Consider the following 27,029-nt stretch of genomic DNA (forward strand, 5'->3'; position numbering starts at 1 on the left):
ATTAAGCTAGATTAATGTATAATCACATTTAACTTTGTATATAACATACTACTCTAAATCTCTAAATAATTTTTGGTGATTATCATTTTCTAAGAAGCACTATTCCATCATGATTACATAAACAAGTGAATCCAACAAATGAAAACCCATATAAAATAATGCATCTGACAAACCCATCTCAATTATTTAGATTTCAAATATACACATTGTCTTTTTAACACAAAGAACAAATAAATTATCAACTTACCCGAGTTGTTTGATGCTGACATATGTGAGGAATATGACAAAAGTAAGGATACAGGAAAACCATATCCATGCTCCTTCTCCAATTGTACAACACTCAACACTGTTGTCAATTTCCCTCAACACAGCTGCATCATACATTGTTCAAATTAACAAAAGGATAAACAAGTTTGCATGCATATTTACTACAACAATCATAAGCATCTATGCACACATGTACACCTATGTCTCTTAATCCAACACTCACCGACTGCCACATGAAGAGACATTTGGGCCCTGGACATAAACTCACTTCAGGAATTGGCCCAGGATCACCACCAATTCCAAAAGTGGGTTCATGTCCTGGGTCCAAACATCTGCCCAAGTGGGGGTTAGTGAGTGTTGGATTAAAAGACCTAGGTGTAGCTGTAATAACAACCATTAGCATGCAAGTCTACAAAAATCAAATTTCTAGGTACTCTAAAAATCACCACAACTATATGAAGTTAGAATACACACACAAAAATAATTCTGCCAACAATTAACCCTATAAGTATGGTGATATAATTTACAGGTCTTACTCTGGTCAATACTAGATTCATCACCACAACAGTTAAGATATTGCATCTTGGCAAACATTTTATTCTATTCTATTGAAAGAGCATCATAAAAGTGAAGGGGGTTAGAATATATTACACAAGGAATCGAAATACATGAAATTAAATTTTACATCTTGTTTATCATTTCATAACAATATATAGTACACTTGTACTGTGAGGCAGTTGTCCTCTCACTGTTACAACATAACTTACTACTACCAGCTGTATGGTTGGGATGTCAAAGACTAAACCGATTCCACTAACAATTATTCGCCAGTCAGGAGAGTGTGCTTGATACCCAGATGGATAAAACAGAAACTATAAAAAAGCAGACATACTTTTAATGAGTCATTGGCCATTCAACACTGCTATGGGTCACTAACCCATGTGTTTGCTATGGGTGGCATTCCTGCAGGGCATACTCCTATGAATGTGTCTGAACTTGAAGAGATGTTCTATGCCAAGCTTGACTCAATAGTCAACCAATGCCCATCAAGAGACACACTTGTTGTTTTGGGTGACCTCAATGCAGTTACCAAAGTATGTATTGGGCCCCATGGCTCTGAAACCAGGAACACCAACTATTCTCTTTCTGAATTTTGCAGTCCAGAAAACTAAGGATTGCTGGTTCCTAGTACTAGATATGAGAACCACAATGATGGACTTAGTATAACAATGCCAGAGAAGTGTCAAAGATCAATTACATGTTAGTATTCACTGGAGGCTCCTACAGAACTGCGTGTTTACTGGAACACTGAGTTCTTTAAGACTGATCACAAACTTGTGGTCTTAACACTATATCAAATTCAAGAAAACCTCAAGATGTGATCTACCTGGATCTTACCTGGAGAAACTCAGGGATGATGTATGTGCCCAGAAGTGTGCATTAACATTCTAAACAGTTCAAAGTGCTTGGCATCCCTGAGGACCCTGTGCATGTGTATGTGGGATGTGGGATACCTTGAAAATGAAACTCTGAAAGCTGCTAAGAAATGAATTGGGGATCATCCAAGGTCAAGGAGTGGTGTGGTATTATGTGAGACACTAGAGAATATAGGGGTGGGGCATGCTGTCAGAATGGCTAAGGACCTTGGCTAATACAGGACTCAAAATCAACAGACTAGAGCTCTCATATGAATGGATAAGGAGAGACACATCAAGGAAAGTGATGAGGATGCAAGTGATATCAGGCCTGTTTACTGAGCCCTGAAGAAACTCTGCTCCAAATCTGTGACCCAGGAAAGCACAGTCTGAACAGATGATGGGCAGCCAGTGTCAGGTATGGAGGGGTGCAGTCACTTTCCCAAGTACTTTGAGCAGTTACTTATGGATAAGCCTCCAAGCAGCCAGCAATCCTTTCTGGTGTTTGGATGATGATTGTCAATCCACTCATAGATGAAACTCTGCTCTCACTGAGAAAAGTCAAAGAGGCCAAGTGAATTGAAGGGTGGAAAAGCAGCTGGTATCTGAAACATTACTGCAAAGTTAAGTTACTGAAAGCCAGAGGTGAGGCCATGATCTGTGGGTTGTATGTGGTGCTGTCTCCTGTTTGGCAGTCAAGAACTATCCCTTCTGACTAGGAAAATGGTGTTGTTTTCTCTGCCTGGAAAGGGAAAAGGGACCTGCAGGAATGCAACAGCTATCAAGTTATTGTATTGCTCAGTGTGCCAGGCAAGGTGCTTGCCCATCTGTTGATGGCATGGGCTCATTCACACATGTTAAGTTTCAGAGGCCTGAGCAGACTGGGTTCATTCCCAGTACACAAACAACTGATCAGATCCTAACATTTCATGTTCTTGTGGAGTCCCAACATGAGTTTCAACAGAAGTTCCTTGCAGGCAATGTTGATCTTAAGAAGGCACATTGTAATCTGGGGTGCTCTGGGATCCTCTATGGATCCATGGAATTCTTACAAGGATTACTGACTTGACATCTGGTTTAAATTATGTGACAGTGTTGTAAAATATAAAGGTGTGTCTGGCTTCTTTTTTTCTTTTTTAATTCCAGAGAGAGGCAAGGCTGCATCCTCATCCCATTACTTTTCAACATCTGTATGGACTGGATCTTCTGTGGATCCATAGAATTCTAACAAAGAATTACTTTAATATCTGGTTTATACTCAGTGATGGAGAATGTTATAAAGTATGGAGAAGGTGTGTCTGGCTTAATTTTGGTTAATTCCAGAGTGAGGCAATGGTGCATCCTCATCCCAACACTTTTCACAATCTGCATGGACTGGGTATTTGACAGAGTTGTAAATCAATGTTATTATGGAGCAGCCATTTCCACCAAGGTTAATGGTTTTGTCTTTGCTAATGATCCTGTACTTGCAGAGCTGTAGAAATCCTGGTTGCATCCCTGGAGTCACTGAATAGGGAGGCAAGACCACTTTGATTCCAGGTCTCCTGGATCAAGATCAAGGTACAAATATTTGGGGTCTTACTGGACAATACAGTCTGGTCAATCCATGCATGCAGTGAGGACACTAAGGTCTTGCAAAGCTTTACGTACATTGGTGCAGTGGTGGGTCATGGACTCGCTCAACCAGAGTATATGGTGTTGATATCTATGAAGGAGAACGAAGATCCAGATATTTGAATAACTTGTACTCCCTGCCTTGTACAATTGTGAAACATGAACATTAAATATGGACTTGAAGAGGCATCTTGATGTTTTTGATATTAAGTGCCTTTAGAGAATCATGCAGTATTGCTGAAATGACTATGTATCAAACCAGTGACTGTTCTGTGAGATTCAGTCTAGGCCTGTTACCAACACAATTCATGAACATCAACTTCAGCTACATGGGTATGTGACACAATTCCCTGATGTTCCCACTCACACGGCTGTCTCCAGAAGAGACAACCCTCAATGGAAGAAAAGAAGAGGATGTCCACCAAACTCATGGCTAAGGCAAGCTGACCAAACCTGCTAAGAGATGTTTGGAATGGGAAAGATGGTTGCATAGGAGCTTGCTCAGAGAAACCAAGGGCATTTGGAGACTGATGATGGTATGTAAGTAAAGCATTGCACTCCCTGGCATATGCTACCAATTCATGATGAATATGTATTATCAAACATGCTAAAGTAAATCACACTTTAAGTCAATATACTAAAAAAAATTATATTGAAGAACAGAAAAAAATACAAGATTTTAAATAAACACTAATTAAAGTTAACATTCATTCACCAGTTAAGAACTATTACAAATTAGCTTTACACTTGACTTACCTGAATCATTTTCCAAGACGAAGTCATCTGGCACAATGTAGACTGTGTCATTGTACTGAATATATTCCTTCACTTCCATTATGAATGTGGTGTTCTCTACTAATAAAGAAAAATAGATAAATAAATACTTGAAACACATTAACCAAGGAAACAAAAATATTCCAATCCTTAATATATGTATTGAGTATATCATATATTCAGTGTATCAGATATACTTTCTTTAACAAAAAATTATCTTAAAGATCACAAGATCAGCATACTAATTCAGGACCAATGAAGGGTGCCTGCTAGTGGTAATCTTCTATGACAGACATCAGACAGACTCATGTTTCAGCTACTCATCATATGATTCACCATGGTCTTGGATCACATGTTGGACTCATGATCTACAGCTATTACCCTCCCGGATTAGAGCTCTGAGCTTATATGTGACCAATCTATGGGTAAAGCTGTTGACCATTTACATAATTATGAAAGGGATGGAAATTCTTGATAGAGATGACTTATCAAAATGGGACAGAAGAGAAACAAGAGGACACGAGAGGAAGTTAAAGAAGGACAATTACAGAAGAGATTTGAAAAAGAATAGTTTCCCTCATAGAGTGATTGATGTCTGGAACAAACTAAACTGAGAAACAGTGAGTGCCAAAACTATACAAGATTTTAAGAATAAACTGGATGTGGAGAGATATGAAAACAGATCACTATGAGCATAGTTCTCATCCCATAAAATACAACTAGGTAAATACAACTACATAAACTAGGTAAATATAGACACAAACACAACTCCCCACCCACGAGTTTGAGTAACAGCTCACAGCATAGTGATACTGCAATTATTTCAGCCCTTGGCACGATTAGAACTCAGACTGCTGGAATAGCAACTGCCAATGCTACCACTCTGCCATCAAACCATTTGTGTATGTATGTGTGTGTGTGTGTGTATTTACCTAGTTATATCTTACGGGAAGGGGGAGCTAAGCTCATGGTGTCCCGTCTTTGTATCTCTCCATATCCAGTTTGCTCTTAAATTCTTATATTGTTTTTGCACACACTGTTTTTTCATACAATGTGTTCCATACATCCACCACTCTGTGGGGAAAGCTGTTCTTTTTCAGGTCCCTTCTATAATTGTCCTTTTTTAAGCTTCTTTCCATGTCCTCTTGTGTTTCTCTTATCCCAATTCAGTAAGTCTTCTCTGTCAAGGACTTCCATGCCTTTCATAATTCTGTAGATGGTCAACAAGTCACCTCTCTAGTCTGTTCCAGAGTCGGCAACTCCAATTTTAACAATCTTTCTTCATATGAGAGTTTTGATAGTTCTGGGACCAACCTTGTAGTTGCTCTGTGGATTCTCTCAATATCTCTTATATTCTTTTTTGTACTGAGTGACCACAGTGTCGCTGCATACTCCAATTTAGGCCTTATCATTGTGACTAGTATTTTCTTTACCATTTCTTCATCCAGGTAGGTAAAAGCCCTTTTATTGCTCTTAGTAAGTTATAGGTTTCGCCAACAGTTTTGTTTATATGTTTGTCAGGGTACATATCTTTTGTGATGATCACTCCCAGGTCTTTTTCAGGTCCCTCTTTCTTTAGTTCTTTATCACCAATTTTATATCTTCTTGATATCCTTTTTTTACTTTTTCCAAATTCCATTATGCTACATTTTTCAGTATTGAATTCCATTTCCCATTTCTGACTCCATTCCCAAACCTTGTTTAGATCTCTCTGTAATGATTCACAGTTCGTTTCAGTACTCACTTTCTTTAATAGTTTTGCATCATCTGTGTGTATTTACCTAGTTGTATTATATGGGAAGGGAGCTATGATCGTAGTGGCCCATCTTTGTATCTTTCAGCATCTAGTTTGTTCTTAAATTCTTTAATAGTATTTGCACACACCATTCTCTCATCTAATTTATTCCAGATATCCACCACTCTGTGTGGGAAGCTATTCTTTTTCAGATCTCTTCTATAACTCTCCTTTTTGAGTTTCTTTTCATGTCCTCTTGTTTTACTCTTGTCCCACTTTAATAAATCATCTCTATCTAGGACTTCCATTCCTTTCATAATTCTGTAAATAGTCAGTAGATATCCTCTTCCTCTTCTTTGTTCCAGGGTTGATAATTCCAATTTGGACAATCTTTGTTTGTATGTCAATTTGGAGAGTGTTGGTGCCATCTTTGTTGTTGCTCTATGTATTCTAATTTCTTTATATTCTTTTTAGTACTGGGCGTCCATAGAGTCACAGCATACTCCAATCAGTGTAATTAATATTTTCTTTACCATTTCCTCATCCAAATAATCAAAAACCACTTTCATCGACCTTAGTAAATTGAAGGTTTCTCTGACTATTTTATTGATATGCTTGTCTGGTGACATGTCTTTGCTTATAATTACTCCTACGTCCCTTTCCAAGCTCACTTTTTTCCTTCTTAACCAATTTTATATTTCCTCAATATTCTATTTTTACTTTTTCCAAACTCCATTATACTACATTATATTTCCATTTCTCTTCTACTGTTGTTTCCTCCTTGTGTATCCTTTCCCAGTCTGCTTTATGAAAAATTCTCTTATCTATATAAGTAAAAAATAAACTGACCCTTCGCGTTTGGTGGTAAATCGGTAACACCGCCAACTACGGTGAAGAAGAACTCGAAGAAGAAGAAGAACTCGAAGAAATCGAAGAAGAGGAAGAACTCGAAGAAGAAGAAGAAGAAGAACTCGAAGAAGAAGAACTCGAAGAACTCGAAGAAGAGGAAGAAGAACTCGAAGAACTCGAAGAAGAAGAAGTAGAACTCGAAGAAGAAATCGAAAAACTCGAAGAAGAAATCGAAGAACTCGAAGAACTCGAAAAAGAAGAACTCGAAGAACTCGAAAAAGAAGAACTCGAAGAACTCGAAAAAGAAGAACTCGAAGAACTCGAAAGAGAAGAACTCGAAGAACTCGAAGAAGAAGAACTCGAAGAAGAAGGAGAACTCGAAGAAGAAGAACTCGAAGAACTCGAAGAAGAACTCGAAGAACTCGAAGAACTCGAAAAAGAAATCGAAGAAGAACTCGAAGAACTCGAAGAAGAAGAAGAAGAAGAACTCGAAGAAGAAGAACTCGAAGAAGAAGAACTCAAGAAATAAAAAGCAATATGATTTTGATATTTTATTTTCCAAAAAAGGGGCGTAGCCCAGGGCGCGCAGCGCCGCAGGCCAAGGCCCCCGGCGTAGCCGGTGGGCTTGTTTTATATAAAAAAAAAAAAAAAAAAAAAAAAAAAATCCATACATCAATGTTCTGTTTCTATGTTATTTGCTTTTTCCCATGTATTTTCCTCATTTGGTTCCAGTTCAACCAATATGTGGTCACTTTTACTTATTGGTGTCTTATATTCAATCTTGTTCACTATTTCAGGTTCTGATGTGATTATTAAGTCCAGTCTCGATGGTTCTTCCTCATTTCTATACCTAGTATTCTCTTGTATCCATTGTGTCAATGTATATTCTATAATCATATCAAGTAGTACATTTCCCCATAGGCCATCTCCACCCTTCACTGTCATCTCTTCCCAGCAGATTTCTTTATAATTAAAGTCACCCATTATAACTATTCTTCCTCCATCTTCCATTATCTTATTTAGTGTTATCCTTGTGTCTTCTAACATATCTTTAGGTCTAGAAATCCACAATCAGCCCATCCATCTCTTTTGTGTATTACATTAGCCTTGAATAGAAACACACATGATCGTCCTTATCTAAATCCAAACTACCTTGGATTTTGAATGTTTTTTTTTTTTTTTTTTTTAAATGCCTTACCCATCTAATTTTGATCACTCTTTCACAACTTTTAGCTACCATACTTGTAAGAGATACTGGAATATAGTAGGGTCTTCCTTATTTCTCCCTTTATATATTGGTACTATATTTGCTCTTTTCCAATCTTCTGGAACTTTTCCTTCTCTCAATGAACTGCTTATTAGACTATGTATTTTGTCTGTTAGTTTGTTCCTGCATTCTCTCAATATCCAGTTTGCCATTTCATCTGGTCCATTCGATTTTCTGACATCGAGATTACTCAAGTGATTCATTATTTCTTTCCTTGTTACTTCTCTCTCTTTCATAGGGGGACTTTCTCCTCCCACTTGACACCTCTAAGTTGCAAGTTTTCCCTCGTAAACACTGATTTAAAATGCTTGTTCATAATTTCTGTCATTTCTATTTTCTATATGTACTCAACTCCTTGTCATAGTTTCACTAATTCTTGTTTGTTTTTTCAGTTTGTTGTTTACAAATCTATAAAATAGTTTTGGTTCTTCTTTACATTTTTCTCTGACATCCTTTTCATATTTTCTCTTTTCTTCTCTGCGCACTTGTACATATTCATTTTTATAACTGGTATATGTTTTCCATTTTTCAGGTCTTTTGTCTTTCTTCCATTTTATCCAAGCTTTATCCATTTTGTCTTTTAACTCGCTACATCTTTTGTTGTACCAACATTTTACATATTCTTTTTCTTGTTTTTATCTTGGAACATACTTTTCCACTCTTTTATAAAATTTTATCAAAATATTCCATTTCTCTTCTACTGTTGTTTCCTCCTTGTGTATCCTTTCCCAGTCTGCTTTTAGAAAAAATTCTCTTATTTTATAAAAACAAAAAACCCATGCATCATTCTTCCCTTTCTATATTTTTCGTTTTTTCCCATGTATTTTTTCCTCATTTAGTTTCAGTTCAACCAATATGTGGTCACTTTTACTTATTGGTGTCTTATATTCAATCTTGTTCACTATTTCAGGTTCTGATGTGATTATTAAGTCCAGTCTCGATGGTTCTTCCTCATTTCTATACCTAGTATTCTCTTGTATCCATTGTGCCATTGTATGTTCTAAAATCATATCAAGTAGTTCATTTCCCCATAGGTCGTCTCCATCCTTCACTGTCATCTCTTCCCAGCAGACTTCTTTACAATTAAAGTCACCTATTATAACTATTCTTCCTCCATCTTCCATTAACTTATTTAGTGTTATCCTTGTGTCTTCTAATATATTTTTATGTTCTCTCTCTTCCCACGAAGCCGTTATAAGGAAGCACATAATTTACCACAAACTCCTTGCTCTTCTTGTCCCTGTCCTCTATTTCTATCATAATCATCTCTATTCTTTCCATATGTAACATTCCTCACATTTATATCCTTCTTAGTCAGGAACATAAGTTACCTTGTTTCAATTCTCTGTTTCTAATCCACTAATTATATGTGCCATGTTCTGCACTATTGGGTGGTAATGGACCTTTCAATTTTGTCTCTACAATTCCCATTATGTCCGGTTCTTTTCCTTCAGGTAATCATTCAGTTTATTCAAGCCTGTTATTAAGTCATCTATATATATGTAAGACACTTAATTTTCTGTTACTTCCATCCTGATTTGTTTTCCTTCCGTTTTTCTCTGCTATGAACCATTTCCTCACTTTCATATTCACTACTCTCCAATAGAATTTCTCTTTGTCTGACTCTGTTCTTTTCTCATTTTTCCCCTTAGCTTCTAGTCTTTTTGTTTTCTCATCCTCTCGTTCCTCTTTATTTATTTCTCTTTTTATCCATACCTGTTTATACTGATCACTTTTTGCTAGTTTCCCTGTTTTTGCTAAGATATTCTCTGCTGTCGTTTGTGACCTGAATTTAACCTTAATTGGTCTGGTCTTATCTGTATTGTATTTCCCAATTCTATATATTTCTTCAATTTCTTTCCCTGTTTCTTGTTTATCCTCTTGACCTACTTTTAATATCTTGTTTACCTTTAAATTCTCATCTTTTACTCCTGTTGTCCTATTTGGATTATGCTTCTCTTCCATCCCTAATATAATTATACATTTCTTTTTGCCCACTAAAGCTCTTACTATATTCTCCTTCTCTCTCATCACTTTAATAACTGTGTCCTTAGTTTGTTCTTTCATCTGTTGTGTCACTATATCTCTAAATATAATTTTGTTCTCTTGGACTTTTGCTATGGACTCTTTATTCTCTTTATTCTTCTTTAATTCCTCATTCTCACATTTTACTTCTTTTAGCTGTCTTTTTTAATTCTTCTATTTCTTTATTTAGGTTTTGGTTCTCCTTCTTTAGCTCTTCCAATTTATCAATTTGTTGCGTAATCCGTGTAAGTTGGCTGAACCTAACCTCCCAGTGTTCGATCATTTTCTCAATTTTTTTTCTCTGGACTTGCTAATCGGAGGAGGTTGGCATTCCCACCCTCACTAAATCCATGGAAATTATCATCTCCACTTTCTACTGTATTGTGCTTATCTATATTTCTAATTTTAGTGCCTTTAGTGATATTTTCGACTTCACCTGCGTTGTCTGCAGCCCTCTTGTTGACATTTCTTCTGACGTCCGGGGGAGCCCATTCGTCTCCTTCCTTATTTCCTTCCATTTTCCTCAGTAATCCCTCCTTTTCTCCTTTTTTTCACCTTCCTACTACACCACGAGCTTTCCCCTTCCCTACTAATACAACAAAGGTACTCCCTCGTCGTTGAGATCGACGAATTTTGAAGTTTTCCTGGAGTTCCAAACTTTGCTGTCACTTCGACCAGTGTGTGTTTGTGTGTGTGTGTGTGTGTGTTTGTGTGTGTACGTGCGTGCGTGCGTGTGCGCATATGTACGTGTGTTCGTGTGTGTGCGCGTGCATGCTTGCGCGCGCGAAAGAGATGGACAGTGTCGCCCACTTGTTGCTCCCTGTTATCACTGTCTGTGTTGCCCACTGTTACCCCTCTGTAATCCACTGTCACCTCCCTTGCAACTGTTAGTCCTGTCAACACTGTAGTCACTGTAGTTGTCCTTATGGTCCTCACTTATGGATATGACAACTCCCTTTTTTTAGTTGGTAGGCCCTGTTGCCTCCAATCATTCAACTTTGTCAAGTTCTAGGCTGTCTGTTCCTCTTAGTGTTGGTTCTCTTCATTGACAGGCTTCTACCTCTCACTTCACTAAATTTTTCTGTCTAGGAAAATAAATTCTAGTTTTTTCTGCTGTATCTTTCTTCCGTTAATTCTTATACAGAGAGCACGTATGCAAAATCCTACGTGAGCTTTGCAGTGACCTACTTTTTTTTTTAGTCCAATGATCTTTAAGATACTCCCCAAAGGACGTGATCTTACAATCATGAGCTAATTGAATTTTCTCCCATTCCACCCTTTCACCAATGAGATTCAATGTTACAAGTCTGTAGGGCAATATTGTTTACTTAAAATAATCTCGAGTCTGTATAATTTTCACTTAGGTTACAAAGGAATGTCATGTCAGCAACACACTCGAGCTCCCAGCTATTGTTTATAATCAAGGCGGAAAGAGGACTCAGGCCGCTCGCTCGCTATATTATATCATAAACACCTAACCTATAAAATGTAACATCCGTCTTTTATCCCTCTTTCTACCCTTTATTCTATCAACCTTTTACATACACACACACACACACATATACTGACATGTATTAAGTGGAGGATGTAGACGGGCCAGTATAACGCGTTTTCGGCAACCCCTTCTGTATGGGAGTCTTACCCCAAGCTGAATAAATTAGCCTGGCTCTGGCCTTATCTACAATATATATATATATATATATATATATATATATATATATATATATATATATATATATATATATATATGTGTGTGTGTGTGTGTGTGTGTGTGTGTGTGTGTGTATATCCAAGTGGCATAGTCGAAGGGGTTAATTGAGAAATTTCAGTACAATAATTAATCCGAAGCATATGAACCATCTTAGCAAAGGGGTAAGCATAAGGTAGAGGGAACCACTGTACATGTGGGTCACCATTAATTATGGTGGGATGGCAAGATTTATGTTCAGGTGTCGCCCACCAGTGGTGTGCGTGCGTGCGTGTGTGTGTATTTACCTAGTTGTATTTTATGGGAAGGGGAGCTATGCTCGTGGTGTCCCGTCTTCATATCTCATTTTATCTAAACTATTTTTAAAATTATGTATTGTTTTTGCACACACCACTTTCTCATCTAACTTGTTCCAACTCCCTATTACTCTGTGAGGAAAGCTGTTCTTTTTCACATCTCTTCTATAGCTGTTTTTCTTTATTTTCTTTCCGTGTCCTCTTGTATTTCTATCATCCCATTTTATTGTGTGTGTGTGTGTGTGTGTGTGTGTGTGTGTGTGTGAGAGAGAGAGAGAGAGAGAGAGAGAGAGAGAGAGAGAGAGAGAGAGAGAGAGAGAGAGAGAGAGAGTGTGTGTGTGTATTCACTTGGTCTTGGTCTTTGGATCACGTGTTGGACTCGTGATCGACAGCTATTTCCCTCCTGGAAGAGAGCTCAGAGCTCGTAGGTCCGATCTATGGGTAATGCTATGACCTTACACACACACACACACCCAACTCCCCGCCCACGAGAGTCAGAGTAACGACCCGAAGCGCAGCTGTACCGAAATAATTTCGGCCCTGGGCAGGATTCGAACCAAGCACTACGCGCACCACCATGCTAGTAGTTCATCGTTCTACCAACCGCGCCACCGAGTCGTGTGTGTGTGTGTGTGTGTGTGTGTGTTTGTGAGGGTATGTTTGAGTGCGCGTGTGTGTTTGTGATTCACCATGGTCTTGGATCACGTGTTGGATTCGTGATCGACAGCTTTTCCCTCCCGGAAGAGAGCTCATCGCTCATATATGAACGCTCTATGGGTAGTACTATGACGCGCACACACACACACACACACACACACACACGACTCGCAGCACAGCGATACTGAAATTATTTCTGCCCTGGACGAGATTCGAACCCGGACCGCCGTAGTGGCGGCCGGAAACTCTACCAACTGCGCCATCGAGTCGTGTGTGTGTGTGTATTTACCTAGTTGTATTTTACGGGACGAGAGCTATGCTCGTAGTAACCCGTTTTCGTATCTCTCCGCATCCAGTTTATTCTTAAAATCGTGTATAGTTCTGGCACTCACTGTTTCTCTGTTCAGTTTGTTCCAGACATCAATCACTCTATGTGGGAAACTATTCTTTTTCAGGTCTCTTCTATCAGTGTCCTTCTTTAGCTTCTTTTCATGTCCTCTTGTTTCTCTTATGTCCCATTTTAACAAGTCATCTCTATCGAGAATTTCCATACATTTCATAATTCTGTAAATAGTCAATAAGTCACCTCTTTCTCTTCTCTGTTCCGATGTTGACAGATGTAGTTTCTCCAATCTTTGTTCATATGTCAGACTTGCCAGTGTATTGCCATTTTTGTCGCTGCTCTTTGGATTCTTTCCAATTTTCTTATGTTCTTCTTTGTGCTGGGTGCCCACAATGTTGCGGCATATTCTAGTTTAGGTCTTATCATTGTAGCCACTATTTTTTAACCATCTCCTCGTCTATGTAGTCGAAGGCCATTTTCATTGATCTTAGTAAGTTAAAAGTCTCTCCAAATAATATGTTAACGTGTTTGTCAGGTGTCAAATCGCTTGAGATGATTACTCCCAGGTCTCTTTCTGAATTGATCTTTTTGACTTCTTTGTTTCCAATTTTATATTGACCCGATACTCTATTTTTGCTTTTTTCCATATTCTATTTTGCTACATTTCTTAATGTTGAAGTTTATCTTACATTTCTGACTCCATTCCCATATATTGTCTAAGTCTTCTTGTAGCGATCTACAATCTTCTTCCGTTTTTACTCTCATGAGTAATTTGGCATCGTCAACAAAGAAATTCATATAATAATTTACTCCCTCATTTATATCATTTATATATATATGGCAAACATTAAAGAAACCAATACAGAGCCTTGCGGGACGCCACTTTTCATATCTTCCCAGTTCGAATTTTTGTCAAAGTACCACTCTCATTTTTCTTCCAATTAAGAAGTCCTTCATCCATTCTAGTAGCTTACCCTGTATTTTTCCTATTATTTCAATTTTTCTTATCAATTTCTTATGTGGTACCTTATCGAACGCCTTCTGCAATTCCAAGAAGGTGCAATCTACCCAGCCATCTCTTTCTTGCATTATCTCAATTAATCTCGAGTAAAACAAATAAGGATTGTGGTACACGATCTTCCACTCTAAAGCCAAACTGTTTAGGGTTTATTATTTTATTTTCCTCCAAGTGTTTGGTCCATTTATTTCGGATGACTTTTTCACATATTTTTGCTACTGTGCTTGTAAGGGATACCAGTCTGACATTTGTAGGATCTTCACTATTTCCTCCTTTGTATATTGGTACTATGTTTGCACCTTTCCTTCTTTGAGTGAGGAGTCTATTATCTTGTACAGTTTGTCTGTCAGTTCGTCTATACACTCTTTCAGTATCCAATTTCAATTCCGTTTGGTCCATACGATTTCCTGACATCTAGGTTTTTTATTTTATCTCTTATTTCTTTTTGTGTCACCTTTATTTCTTCCATTATGGGTGGTCTTTCTTGTTTTCTGTCTTCCCAAAGTTGTGAGCTCTCAATTGTAAAAACTGACCTGAAATGTCTGATCATGACTTCTGCCATTTCTGTATCATCCATATATTCTTTATCTCCTTCACGCAATTTCACTATTTCGTGTTTGTCCTTTAGTTTTTCATTTATATATCTGTAAAATAGTTTGGGTTGATCTTTACATTTGTCTATAATATCTTTTTCATAATTTCTTTTTTCTTTCCTGCGTATATTCACATATTCGTTCCTAAGTTTTATATATGTTTGCCATTTGGATGTTTTTTTGTCTTTTTTCCATTTTTTCCAGGCTTTGTCTCTTCTGTCTCTAGCCTCGCTGCACCTTTTGTTATACCAACACTTTATATAAATCTTTTGTATGTGTGTGTGTGTGTGTGTGTGTGTGTGTGTGTGTGTGTGTGTGTGTGTGTGTGTGTGTGTGTGTGTGTGTGTGTGTGCGTGTGTGTGTGTGTGTGTGTGTTTGTACCTAGTTGTATCTTACGGGAAGGGGAGCTACGCGCACACACACATCCAGCTCCCCGCACACGAGATTTGAAGTAAGTACTCGCAGCACAACGAAACAAAAAATATTTCAGCTCTTGGCGAGATTCGAACCCGGGCCGCCATAGTGGCGGCCTAGAACTCTACCAACTGAGGCATCGAGTCGTGTGTATTTGTGTGTTTGTGCGTGTGTGTGTGCTTGTGTGTGTGTGTGTGTGTGTGTGTGTGTGTCTTTATGTGTGTGTGTGTGTGTGTGTGTGTGTGTGTGTGTGTGTGTGTGTGTGTGTGTGTGTGTGTGTGTGTGTGTGTGTGTGTACTTACCTAGTTGTATCTTACGGGACCTATCCGAGAGTTGATACCTTGACGTGGTGGATAGGCTTGAGAATCTTAATGGTTACAAAAGCTATGTCGATAGAGAGGAAACCTCTGCAGGGTCACCCATATCGAACAGGTTTTGTAAGAAAGATCAGATAAAGAACAGCTCACACACACACTCGCAGGACCCCTGATGGCAAACAGGGAAATACTTCTTAGATATATGGGGTACTGTCATAATGAACGGGGTGGACCACTGGGCACCCTATCTATATTGGGCATCACCGACTATAATTAATAAGGTTACACCAGAGAAATATCTCACCAGAAACCGGAAACCAATTGGCACGGAGGTGAGATTACTGCTAAAACCCCTTCATAGCCAATATGAATAGCACATCCAAAACAAAACAGGGCGTTCCTGTTGGATCGTTGTTTCCTAAAGGTCCAACCGCACTGCCTCGTGTGCTTGCGGCTAGTGTGCCACCGAATGAGAGTAAGCACTTTCCAAGCAGATCCAAGCCTTGGGCCTTAAACAGTATGAAGAAAATGAAGGTCTATACCTACAACTTAAGAACTCTCTCAGAAGACCACAGGCTGGAGAATCTAATAGAAGAACTAGAAATAAAATGGGACATCGTAGAACTGAGCGAGTCCGAAGAACGGAGGAAAAGCTGATACAATTACAAGATGGTCACCACCTGTTCTACTATAGAGGTAAGGACAAAGAGAGATCTAGTGGAGCAGGATTTTTTATCAACCGAGAGGTTACTGGTAACGTAGTCAAGTTCAGTAGTTTATCAGACGGGGTAGCTTGGATCGTGATTAGGCTGTGTAAAAGGTACTCTGAAAATAATTCAGATTTATGCACTAACTTCACAGAGTTCAGACGATGAAATTGAGTGCCTCTGTGATTATTTAATTCAGGTAATGAATGAAGAAAACAGTAAGTACACGTTGGTAATAGGCGACTTTAATTCTAAAATGGGGAAGTAGATGGGAGATGAGTCGAGTATTGAGAAGTTTGGAGTATGTGAAAGAAATGACAGAGGCGAGATGTTAGTCAATTTTGCAGAGAACTACAATATGAGAATAATGAACACTTTCTTTCAAAAGCGTGTAAGTCGTAAATGGACGTGCAGAAGTCCAAATGGAATAACAAAGAATGAAATAGACTTCATATTAGGAGATGAGAGCAAAAGCGTTAGCAATGTTACAGTGATAAATAAAGTCAACATAGGTAGTGACCATAGAATGGTAGGTTGCACAGCTAAATTCAATTTCAGAGCCGAGAGAAATAAACTAATTAAAAAAAAAATCAACCCTGCAAAGATTAAGGATAAGAAGAAATTTCAGTTAGAAATTAGAAATAGATTCGAAGCTCTAAGAACTAACGAAGACACCGTGGAAGATATTGATTTGAATTTAGTGAATATCATTAGGGAATCGGCAGAGAAAGTAGGAAGTATAAAAACATCAGAGAAAACGAATACTCCAAAGCTACAAATGACCTAATATAAAGAAGAAGGACCATGCTACGCAAACAGGGTACAAACGAACAGATCGTAAGAGTTTTAGAAAAGATTTATGCGAAAGGTACCGCTATAATTCGACTACATAAAGATACAGAAAAGATCAAGATCGAGAAAGAAGTACGGCAAGGCGATATCATTTCACCCAAATTATTTACAGCTTGTTTGGAAGATATTTTCAGAAGGTTGAGTTGGGAAGAGAAAGGTTTGAAGATTAATGGCGAATATTTGAACCACCTAAGATTTGCGGATGACATTATTATTTCAGAAAGAGCAGAAGACTTGCAAGATATGCTGAGTGATCTGAACAAGGAAAGTCTCAAAGTAGGTTTAAAAATGAATAAGAGTAAAACCAAAGTAATGTTCAACACGAAAGTTCAAAGTAAAGAGATTGTAACTGATGATGAGAATCTTGAGGAGGTTCAAGATTATAATTATTTAGGCCTGATGGTGAAGGTGACGAAAGATCCCTATATATGTATTTATATATATATATATGTGTATATATATATATATATATATATATACATATATATATATAATTTTTTTTTTCTTTCTTTTTTTTTTACTGGGTGACCATAGTGTCGCTGCGTACTCCAGTCTTGGCCTTATCAGTGTGACTAGTATTTTCTTCACCATTTCTTCGTCCAAGTAAGTAAAAGCCACCTTTATTGATCTTAGCAAGTTGTAGGTTTCTCCGACAATTTTGTTTATCTGTTTATCAGGGGACATGTCCTTTGTGATGATTACTCCCAGGTCTTTTTCAGTCTACTTTACTTCCTTTGCACCGATTTTATATTGTCCTGATATTCTTTTCTTTTTTTCAAATTCCATCATGCTACATTTCTTAATGTTGAAGTCCACTTCCCACTTCTGACTTCATTCCCAAACCCTGTTCAGATATCTCTGCAGCGACTCACAATCCGTTTCAGTAGTCACTTTCCTCAACAGTGTGTGTGTGTGTGTGTATTTACCTAGTTGTATTTACCTAGTTGTATTTTGCGGGAAGGGGAGCTATGCTCGTGTTGTCCCGCCTTTGTATCTTGCAGTGTCTAGTTTGTTTTTAAACTCATGAATGGTTTTTGCGCATACTATTTCATTGTCCAGTTTGTTCCAAGTGTCCAAAACTCTATGAGGAAAACTGTTTTTCTTCAGTTCTCTTCTATAGCTATGTTTTTTTATTTTCTTTCCATGTCCTCTTGTGTTTCTTTTGTCCCAGTTAAGTAAGTTCTCACTATCGAGTACCTCTGTGCCTTTCATGATTCTGTAGATGGTCAATAGGTCACCTCTCTCTCTTCTTTGCTCCAGTGTCGGTAACTCCAGTTTAGCCAATCTCTCTTTGTATGATAGGTTTGCAAGTGCAGGTGCCATTTTTGTAGCTGCTCTTTGGATTCTTTCTATTTTCTTTATATTCTTTTTGGTACTGGGGGACCACAATGTCGCTGCATACTCTAATCTAGGCCTTATCAATGTAACCAATATTTTTTTCATCATGTCTTCGTCCAAGTATGTAAACGCCACTTTTATTGATCTTAGCAAATTGTAAGTCTCCCCGACAATTTTGTTAATCTGTATATCATAGGACAAGTCGTTCGTGATAATTACTCCCAAATCTTTTTCGGATCCTACTTTCTTTACTTCTTTGGTTCCAATTGTATATTTTCCTGATATTCTGTTTTTGCTTTTTCCAAACTCCATTATGCTACACTTCTTAGTATTAAAGTCCACTTCCCATTTCTGACTCCAGTTCCATACCCTATTTAGGTCTTCTTGCAGTGCTTCACAGTCCTCATCAGTTTCTATTTTCCTTAGCAGTTTGGCGTCATCGGCAAAGAAGCTCATGTAGCAGTTCACGTCCTCATCCATGTCATTCATATAGATAGCAAACATTATTGGTGCCAGCACAGATCCTTGCGGTACTCCACTGATCACCTCTTTCCAGTCTGAATATTTTTCTCTGAGCACTACTCTCATCTTTCTACCAGTCAGAAAGTCCTCTATCCATTTTAGTAGGTTTCCCTGTATTCCTCCTATGTGTTCCAGTTTTTTTAGTAGTTTTCTGTGTGGTACTTTGTCAAAGGCTTTTTGCAAGTCTAGGAATGCACAATCAGCCCATCCATTTCTTTCTTGCACTATGTCTATTAGTCTTGAGTAAAAGCATATTAAGTTTGTGGAGCATGATCTTCCTTGTCTGAATCCGAATTGTCTTGGGTTTAATATGTCATTGTCTTCCAGATGTTTTACCCATCTATTCTTGATTATTTTCTCACAAATTTTGGCAATGGTGCTTGTTAGTGATACTGGCCTATAGTTGGTGGGTTCTTCTTTGTTTCCTCCTTTGTGTATTGGTACAATGTTAGCGTTTTTCCAGTCCTCGGGTATCTTTCCTTCTTTGAGTGAGCTGTTTATTAAGATGTGTATTTTGTCTGTTAGTTCTTCTTTGCACTCCTTTAGAATCCAATTTGCAATACCGTCCGGGCCATGTGATTTTCTGACATCCAGCCTTGATAAATGTTCTGATATTTCCTTTAGTGATGCTGTAAACTCATTCATGAGGGGAGATTTCTTGTTTTTGTCTATGTCACAATTCGGTATTTTCTCTCTGGTGAAAACAGATTTAAAGTGATTGTTCATGACTTCGGCCATCTCTAAATCTTCTGTGTATTCTATGTTTCCTTGGCATAGTTTCACCAATTCCTGTTTGTTTTTAAGTTTACCATTCACATACCGATAGAATAGTTTGGGTTGCTCTTTGCATTTGTCTATAATATCCTTCTCATGGTTCCTTTTCTCCTCTCTTCTCACATTAACATACTCATTTCTATAGTTAACATAAATTTGCCATTTGCTTTGTTTTTTGTCTTTTCTCCACTTTTTCCAAGCTTTGTCCCTTCTGTCTTTTGCCTCACTGCATCTTTTGTTGAACCAACATTTAATGTACTCTCTCTCTCGCTTTTGTCTTGGTACATGCCTGTTTACCCCTTCATTGTAGTTTTCCATCAATATATTCCATTTCTCTTCCACTGCTGTTTCTTCCCTGTAAAATATTTCCCAGTTTGCATTCCGGAAGAATGTCTTTAGTTTTGTAAAGTCTGTTTTGTTGTACCTCAGTCTTCCTTTCCTATGCTTTTCGTTCCTCTCTATGTCTATTTCTTCCTTTAGTATAGTTTCGATGAGTACATGGTCACTCTTTCCAATTGGTGTCTCATACTGGACTTTATGCACTATTTCAGGCTCTGTTGTAAATATTAGATCTAGTTTCGATGGCTCTTCATTATTTCTGTACCTTGTGTTTTCATGGACCCATTGGGTCATTGTGTACTCCATGGTCATATCTAGCAGTACATTGCCCCACGAGTCATCTCCTCCTTGCACTGTCATGCTGTCCCAACAAATTTCTTTGCAATTGAAGTCCCCCATAACTACCAGATTACCCTTACCCATTAGTATCTCATTGTGTGTGTGTGTGTGTGTGTGTGTGTGTGTGTGTGTGTGTGTGTATTTACCTACCTAGTTGTATTTACCTAGTTGTATCTTACGGGAAAGGGAGCGCTCGTGGTGTCCCGTCTTTGTATTTCGCAGTGTCTAGTTTGCTCTTAAATTCGTGTATAGTTTTTGCACACACTATTGTTTTATCCAGTTTGTTCCAGATATCCACAACTCTGTGTGGAAAACTGTTTTTTTCAGGTCTTCTATAACTGTGTGTGTGTGTGTGTGTGTGTGTGTGTGTGTGTGTGTGTGTGTGTGTGTGTGTGTGTGTGTGTGTGTGTGTGTGTGTGTGATTCATCACGTTCTTGGATCACGTGTTGGATTCATGATCGCCAGCTATTACCCTCCCGGATGAGAGCTCACAGTTTATATATATGTATTCACTTGGTCTTTTGGATCACGTGTTCGACTCGTGATCGACAGCTATTTCCCTCCTGGAAGAGAGCTCAGAGCTCGTAGGTCCGATCTATGGGTAATGCTATGACCTTTCACACACACACACCCCCAACTCCCCGCCCACGAGAGTCAGAGTAACGACCCGAAGCGCAGCTGTACCGAAATTAATTTCGGCCCTGGGCAGGATTCGAACCAAGCACTACGCGCACCACCATGCTAGTAGTTCATCGTTCTACCAACTGCGCCACTGTGTGTGTGTGTGTGTGTGAGAGAGAGAGAGAGAGAGAGAGAGAGAGAGAGAGAGAGAGAGACTATTGCAAACAGCGACCAAAACTTAGATTCAAATTACTAAAAAAAAATAGAATAGAAACATGTGCATCTAAAATATCCAATTTTAGTAAAGCTCAGTTCATAGGACTACGTCAGGAACTTCAGCTTACAGATTGGGAGGCAATTCTAAGCGAAAGACCTGTAGATCAGATGTGGGAAATATTTCAAAATACGCTTACTAAGATGATTCATACTTACATCCCGTTTAAGGACAGACGCCCCCCATATCAGGCTCACCCAAAATTGCTCGACAAGGAATCCGAAAAAAAGTATTGCTAAAAAGACAGGCATATAAGAAATACAAGTGCTCGGGTGCACCTAACGACTATCAAATTTATGTAATAATACAGATTTAAAAAAGACAATAAAAAACGAAAACGACAATACGAAATGAAAATCGCTGATAAATCCAAAGAGAATCCCAAAGAATTCTACAGTTACATTAGAGATAAAAAGGTTATTAGAAATCACATTGGCCCACTATCTCCTGACGGTCAACTTGAGTATTCAAACGAAGGAATGTGTAATATTTTAAACAACTATTTTAGCTCAGTATTCGTAAACGAAACACCTCAAAGTGAACTCCAAACTGAAACCTGTGAAAAATCTAGGGTAAACTTACTACGGTAAATATAACAAAAGAAAAAATTAAAAGGTGTATAGAGAAACTCAAAATTAATAAAACACCAGGGCCTGACGGTTGGCATCCAAGAATCTTAAAGGAAATGAAAAATGAGATTGTTGTTCCATTAGAAATTATTAAAAAAACAAAAACAAAATCCATCATATCCGGAGATGTCCCAAGAGAATGGAAGCTAGCTAACGTCACTCCAATATTCAAAAAAGGTGACAAAAAGAAACCAAATAACTACAGGCCTATAAGCTTGACTTCAATCGTAGGAAAAATTATGGAAACTATCATCAGAGATGCTATCGAACATCATTTAGAAAGTAACTGTTTGATAAATGATAGCCAGCATGGATTCAGACGGAAACGTTCTTGCGTGACTAATTTACTCGAATTCTACAACACAGTCATCTCGAGTTATGACAAAAGAAACAATATAGATTTAATATATTTAGACTTTGCAAAAGCTTTTGATACCGTCCCCCACGAAAGACTACTTACTAAATTAGCTTCACACGGAGTAAGTGGCAGCCTATTAAGTTGGACTAGAAATTGGTTGAATGATCGAAAACAGTTGTTTTAAATGGCAAAACTTCTAGATGGAAAAATGTTACGAGAGGAGTTCCTCTTCGACCACTTCTATTCATAGTATATATAAATGATATAGACCACGGACTAAAATCTATTGTCTCCAAATTTGCTGATGATACAAAATTGTGCGGGATGGCAAATGATCACTTCAATCAATTAGATATTCAAGAAGATTTAGATAAATTACAGCAATGGTCTGAAAAGTGGCTAATGAAATTTAACACAAGTAAATGCAAGGTTATGCACATAGGTAAAAATAACAGTAAGTACGATTACAAGTTATTTGGAAATTCGTTAACAAAAGTGGATAGTGAGAAGGATCTAGGGGTAATTATCAGTAACGATCTCAAATCATCTAAGCAGTGTATTTCAGCCTCTGAGGAAGCAAATAAGATTCTAGGACTGATCGCGCGATCTTTTGACTTCAAAACCTCATCTCTCATTAACAACCTATATAAATCGTTAGTTCGTCCACATTTAGAATATGCTGTTTCTGTATGGTCACCGAATCTCATTAAAGACATTGACAGATTGGAAAAAGTACAAAGGAGAGCCACAAAACCGATTCCAAATATCAAAAATAAATCATACGAAAATCGACTAAAACATATGAATCTGTTTTCCCTAAAAAAGCGTAGACTCAGAGGTGACTTGATACAGGTAATCAAGATTCTAAAGGGGATTGACATCAAGCGACAAAATTCTTACAATGAATGAGAATCCGACAAGAACTAATGATCTCAAACTGTCAGGAAATGGATTTAATTTGGAAGTGGGTGGAAACAACTTCGCCAACGGTGTAGTTAATGAATGGAATAAACTTCCTGCAGAGGCAGTGCAATGTGGTTCAGTTCGAAATTTTAAGATTCATTTAGATAAAAATTTAAGCAAGATGCTCTAATGACTGTTATTTATTTTATATTATTTGATTATTTGTTTGTTATTATTTGTCTGTTTATTTGTCAGTTTATTATCATTTACTATTTACCTGCTTGTTTATCATTTAACTATACCTATGTATTATTCATTTTATTTATTATTATTCATATTATTATAATTTTTATTTTGTTTTATCTATTTCTTTATCATTTATATATTTTTCTTCGCATCCGACCTAGTTATGGACCAAAAGGTCTCCTGTCGGCATGCTCCGTCTTTGAGAGAGAGCGTGTGTGTGTGTGTGTGTGTGTGTGTGTGTGTGTGTGTGTGTGTTTTCTCTTTGTCTTTGTATCTCGTGTTGGTCTCGTGTGTGTGTGTGTGTGTGTGTGTGTGTGTGTGTGTGTGTGTGTGTGTGTGTGTGTGTGTGTGTGTGTGTGTGTGTGTGTGTGTGTGTATGCGTGTGTGTGTGTGTGTGTGTGTGTGTGTGTGTGTGTGTGTGTGTGTGATTCACGTGCTGGACCTATGAACGACAGCTATTTCCCTCCCGGAAGAGAGCTCAGAGCTCGTATGACCGATCTATGGGTAATGCTGTCACCTCACACAGTGTGTATTTACCTAATTGTATAATACGGGAAGGGGAGCTATGCTCGTGGTATCCCGTCTTCATATCTCGTTTTGTCTAGACTGCTTTTAAATTCGTGTATCGTTTTTGCACACACCACTTCCTCATCTAACTTGTTCCAAACATCTACACACCCTGTGGGGAAAGCTGTTCTTTTTCAGGTCTCTTCTATAACTGTCCTTCTTGATTTTCTTTCTGTGTCCTCGTGTGTATTCACCTCGGATCTGCTGCAGTCTCTGTCGAGACAGCCAGACACCACCCTACGGCAGTGAGCTCAGAGCTCATTATTTGCCGATCTCTGGGTAGGTCTGAGACCACTCACACACCACACACCGGGACAGCAAGGTCACAACTCCTTGACTAACGTCCCGTACCTACTCACTGCTAGGTGAACAGGGGTTACACGTGAAAGGAGACAAACCCAACTTATCTCCGCCCGGCCGGAGAATCGAACCCCGGTTCTCTGGCTTGTGAGGCCAGTGCTTTACCAATCCGCCACCGAGCCGTGTAATTGTGTGTGTGTGTGTGTGTGTGTATGTGTGTGTGTGTGTGTGTATTTACCTAGTTGTATTTTACGGGAAGGGGAGCTATGCTCGTGGGGTCCCGTCTTCATATCTCATTTTATCTAAACTATTTTTAAATTCATGTATTGTTTTTTCACACACCACTTTCTCATCTAACTTGTGTGTGTGTGTGTGTGTGTGTGTGTGTGTGTGTGTGTGTGTGTGTGTGTGTGTGTGTGTGTGTGTGTGTGTGTGCGCGCGCGCGCGTATGGTGAAAGTCCTCAAATGCCTAGGGTTAGATGTGGTATCCGATAGAGGAGCATCAGGGTAAGAAAGGTGACTCGGGGAGACAAGGCTGGTGGAGTCGGCGAGGCGGAGGTAGCTGGTGCTCGTGGGCAGGAAGAAAATGCTAAAAAGGCTCGGGAATGCGAACAGAAGAATGGAGTGGGTAGGTATAGATGCTGGTCAACAATTCTTTCTTTACGAACTAAAATACGTAGAACCAACATTATTCTATGTATTTATCTATTTATCGATTTACCTATTTATCGGTTTATATATTAACTTATAAAATTATACATCAATATATTTGTCTATGTATTTATCAATTTATCTATTCACTTATATATATTTTTTCATTCATCTATCCTATTTATTCACCTCACCATCTGGATTGAATCGCCAATTACACGGGTTGGAAGTGCTCACAAAAAAAAAAAAAAAAAAAAAAATCCACAACGTGTTACTCTCTTCCGAAGCCTATTGTGGACTGTGGACAGATTCCCGCGTGTCAGGAAATGACGTTCCAACATACGGCTTCGCATTTCCGAGTCACTGTGGAACAAGACAGCAGTAAAGCTTGTGTCCAGATCCCTTTCTGGACAACCAACACGTTCAACCGAAACAAATATTGTAGTAAAGAAAACGGTGAAAAGCAGTGATAGCCCCCACCCCTTTAGATTTGAGGCAATAGAGTACTGCTGTTGCAACACTGCAGTCTACATTAATTTATTTTGACCACCGCCAGACAGTTTTAATCACCCAAATCAAAACCCTGACTGCTAGATATGCAGCCAGGCAATTCTATTTACCCGAGGGAAATTCACTCAGCCTCTAGAAAGAGATAACGAGTAAATTCGTACATTCTCTCGCCGGTTGGGAACCTTCACAAACTGACAAGATTACTGACGATGATGCAACACTCGTTTTTGCTCTTTGAGGTAAATCTCTAAACTCATAAAATACGATTTTTCTCTTTTGCGTGAAAACATGTATGCAAATTCACTACAGATGAAAACAGAGGGAATAAGTGCTTCACAGCCTCAGAACACCAAAGACTAAAAAAAAACAATCAAGTGTTGTGGAGGAAATAGGAACAACGGATACAAAAGAGGGAGACAGGATAAAGGGCGTGTCACACTGGACTTCAACGGGCTTCACCAGCACCGACAGTTGAGATTTCATCCGAGTAAAAAAAAAAAACGACTCTGTTCTAATATTCTATTTTTCAAATCTCCAAATATAAATTTTCGCGTGAAATGTAGCAAACCTGAATGATGAACTGTAACCCTATACAAATGTTAGACACTGCTGAAATGTTCTTATAGAAGTCTAGATTTCTATAAGCAAAAGTCTATGTTATTCAAATGGAGGTTTTAGGTAGGACGTGGAAGGAAAAAATAGCCCATTGTGAAAACCCCTTAACGCACTTTGAACATAAAACTGGAAAAGAAACTTTACATAAACATAAACTTGCAATAATTTAGACAAAATAACGAGGATCTGGTGAAGCTGTTAGTCTTTGGCATGACCTGGCACATCATTTTTGACGCTGAATATGTTCTCTAATATTCCTGTCCAAGACGTGTTCGCCTTTTCCCCAGACATTCAAGGGTACTTACAGAACATCTACAACAACACTCTTGATAAAACAATTTGACATAAATCATCTTTTGTATTTGGGGGTAGATATTACGCCCAGAAACGTGTATTGATCAATTTTAACAATGAATAATCCGAGAAATATTTACTATGTTTTGCACGAGTATAGGAACAACATAGCGTTTGGCAACAATATGTAGATGATGATCTAGTTTTGGCCTTACAGCTTATTTTTCCGTAAAGTTTCTGTTTTCCAGTGTTAACAATGTTCAAAGCGCTATTTTTTCTCCCACGTCCTACCCAAAAACCTCCATTTGAATAACTAGATTTGGACTTCTCTTGCAGAAATCTAGACTTGTCTAAGAACATTTCAACAGAATGTCTAACATTTGTATAGGGTTACAATCTTTTAGTTCATCATCGTGAATTCTTGTTCACTAATACTTCCCACAAGTTCACCCATACGCTAAAACCCAGAAACGTATTTCTCTTTTCGAATGTAAAGAGTGATCAAGGATAGTGAAATTCTAAGTACGAAATTTTAAAGTGCTTACAAAAAAAGACCAACATATTCTCTTGTGTACATTATTACTCCAACCATTGTACTGATGTACAAAAATCTACCTTCATACTTAAGCACTTGAGAACATACTAGACTAGAAATTTTATATATATATATATATATATACATATATATATATATATATATATATATATTTCTAGTATGACGATCACATCACTGCTCCATATTCCGGCTTGAGCTGCATCAAACTCTCAATTATTTTCTTGATCAACTCCTCACCCATGCAAAGAAATGCCACCCATGTTTTTAACATGTTTAAGATATCTCCTGTACTTTCTTTATGTGCATTTCATGTCATATGTTATACTTGATAATGATGCCTAG

General features: G+C 38.1%; 1 protein-coding gene across 9 annotated transcripts in view; it reads right to left on the bottom strand.

The window, feature by feature from the left end:
* LOC143032891 (receptor-type tyrosine-protein phosphatase kappa-like) overlaps positions 1–27,029 on the bottom strand; it is a 984,894-nt gene that overhangs the window by 821,943 nt on the left and 135,922 nt on the right. For all 9 annotated transcript variants that reach the window (XM_076198111.1, XM_076198115.1, XM_076198119.1 and 6 more), the window contains exons 2-3: positions 4,053–4,151; positions 248–371 (exon numbers count right to left, since the gene is read on the bottom strand). In XM_076198111.1, the coding sequence (XP_076054226.1) occupies positions 248–371; positions 4,053–4,151 (223 nt within the window). The remainder of the gene's footprint in view (positions 1–247; positions 372–4,052; positions 4,152–27,029) is intronic.

Source organism: Oratosquilla oratoria, chromosome 14 (assembly GCF_046742065.1).
Source record: "Oratosquilla oratoria isolate Oo_2021 chromosome 14, ASM4674206v1, whole genome shotgun sequence".
NCBI classification, from domain to species: Eukaryota; Metazoa; Arthropoda; class Malacostraca; order Stomatopoda; family Squillidae; genus Oratosquilla; species Oratosquilla oratoria.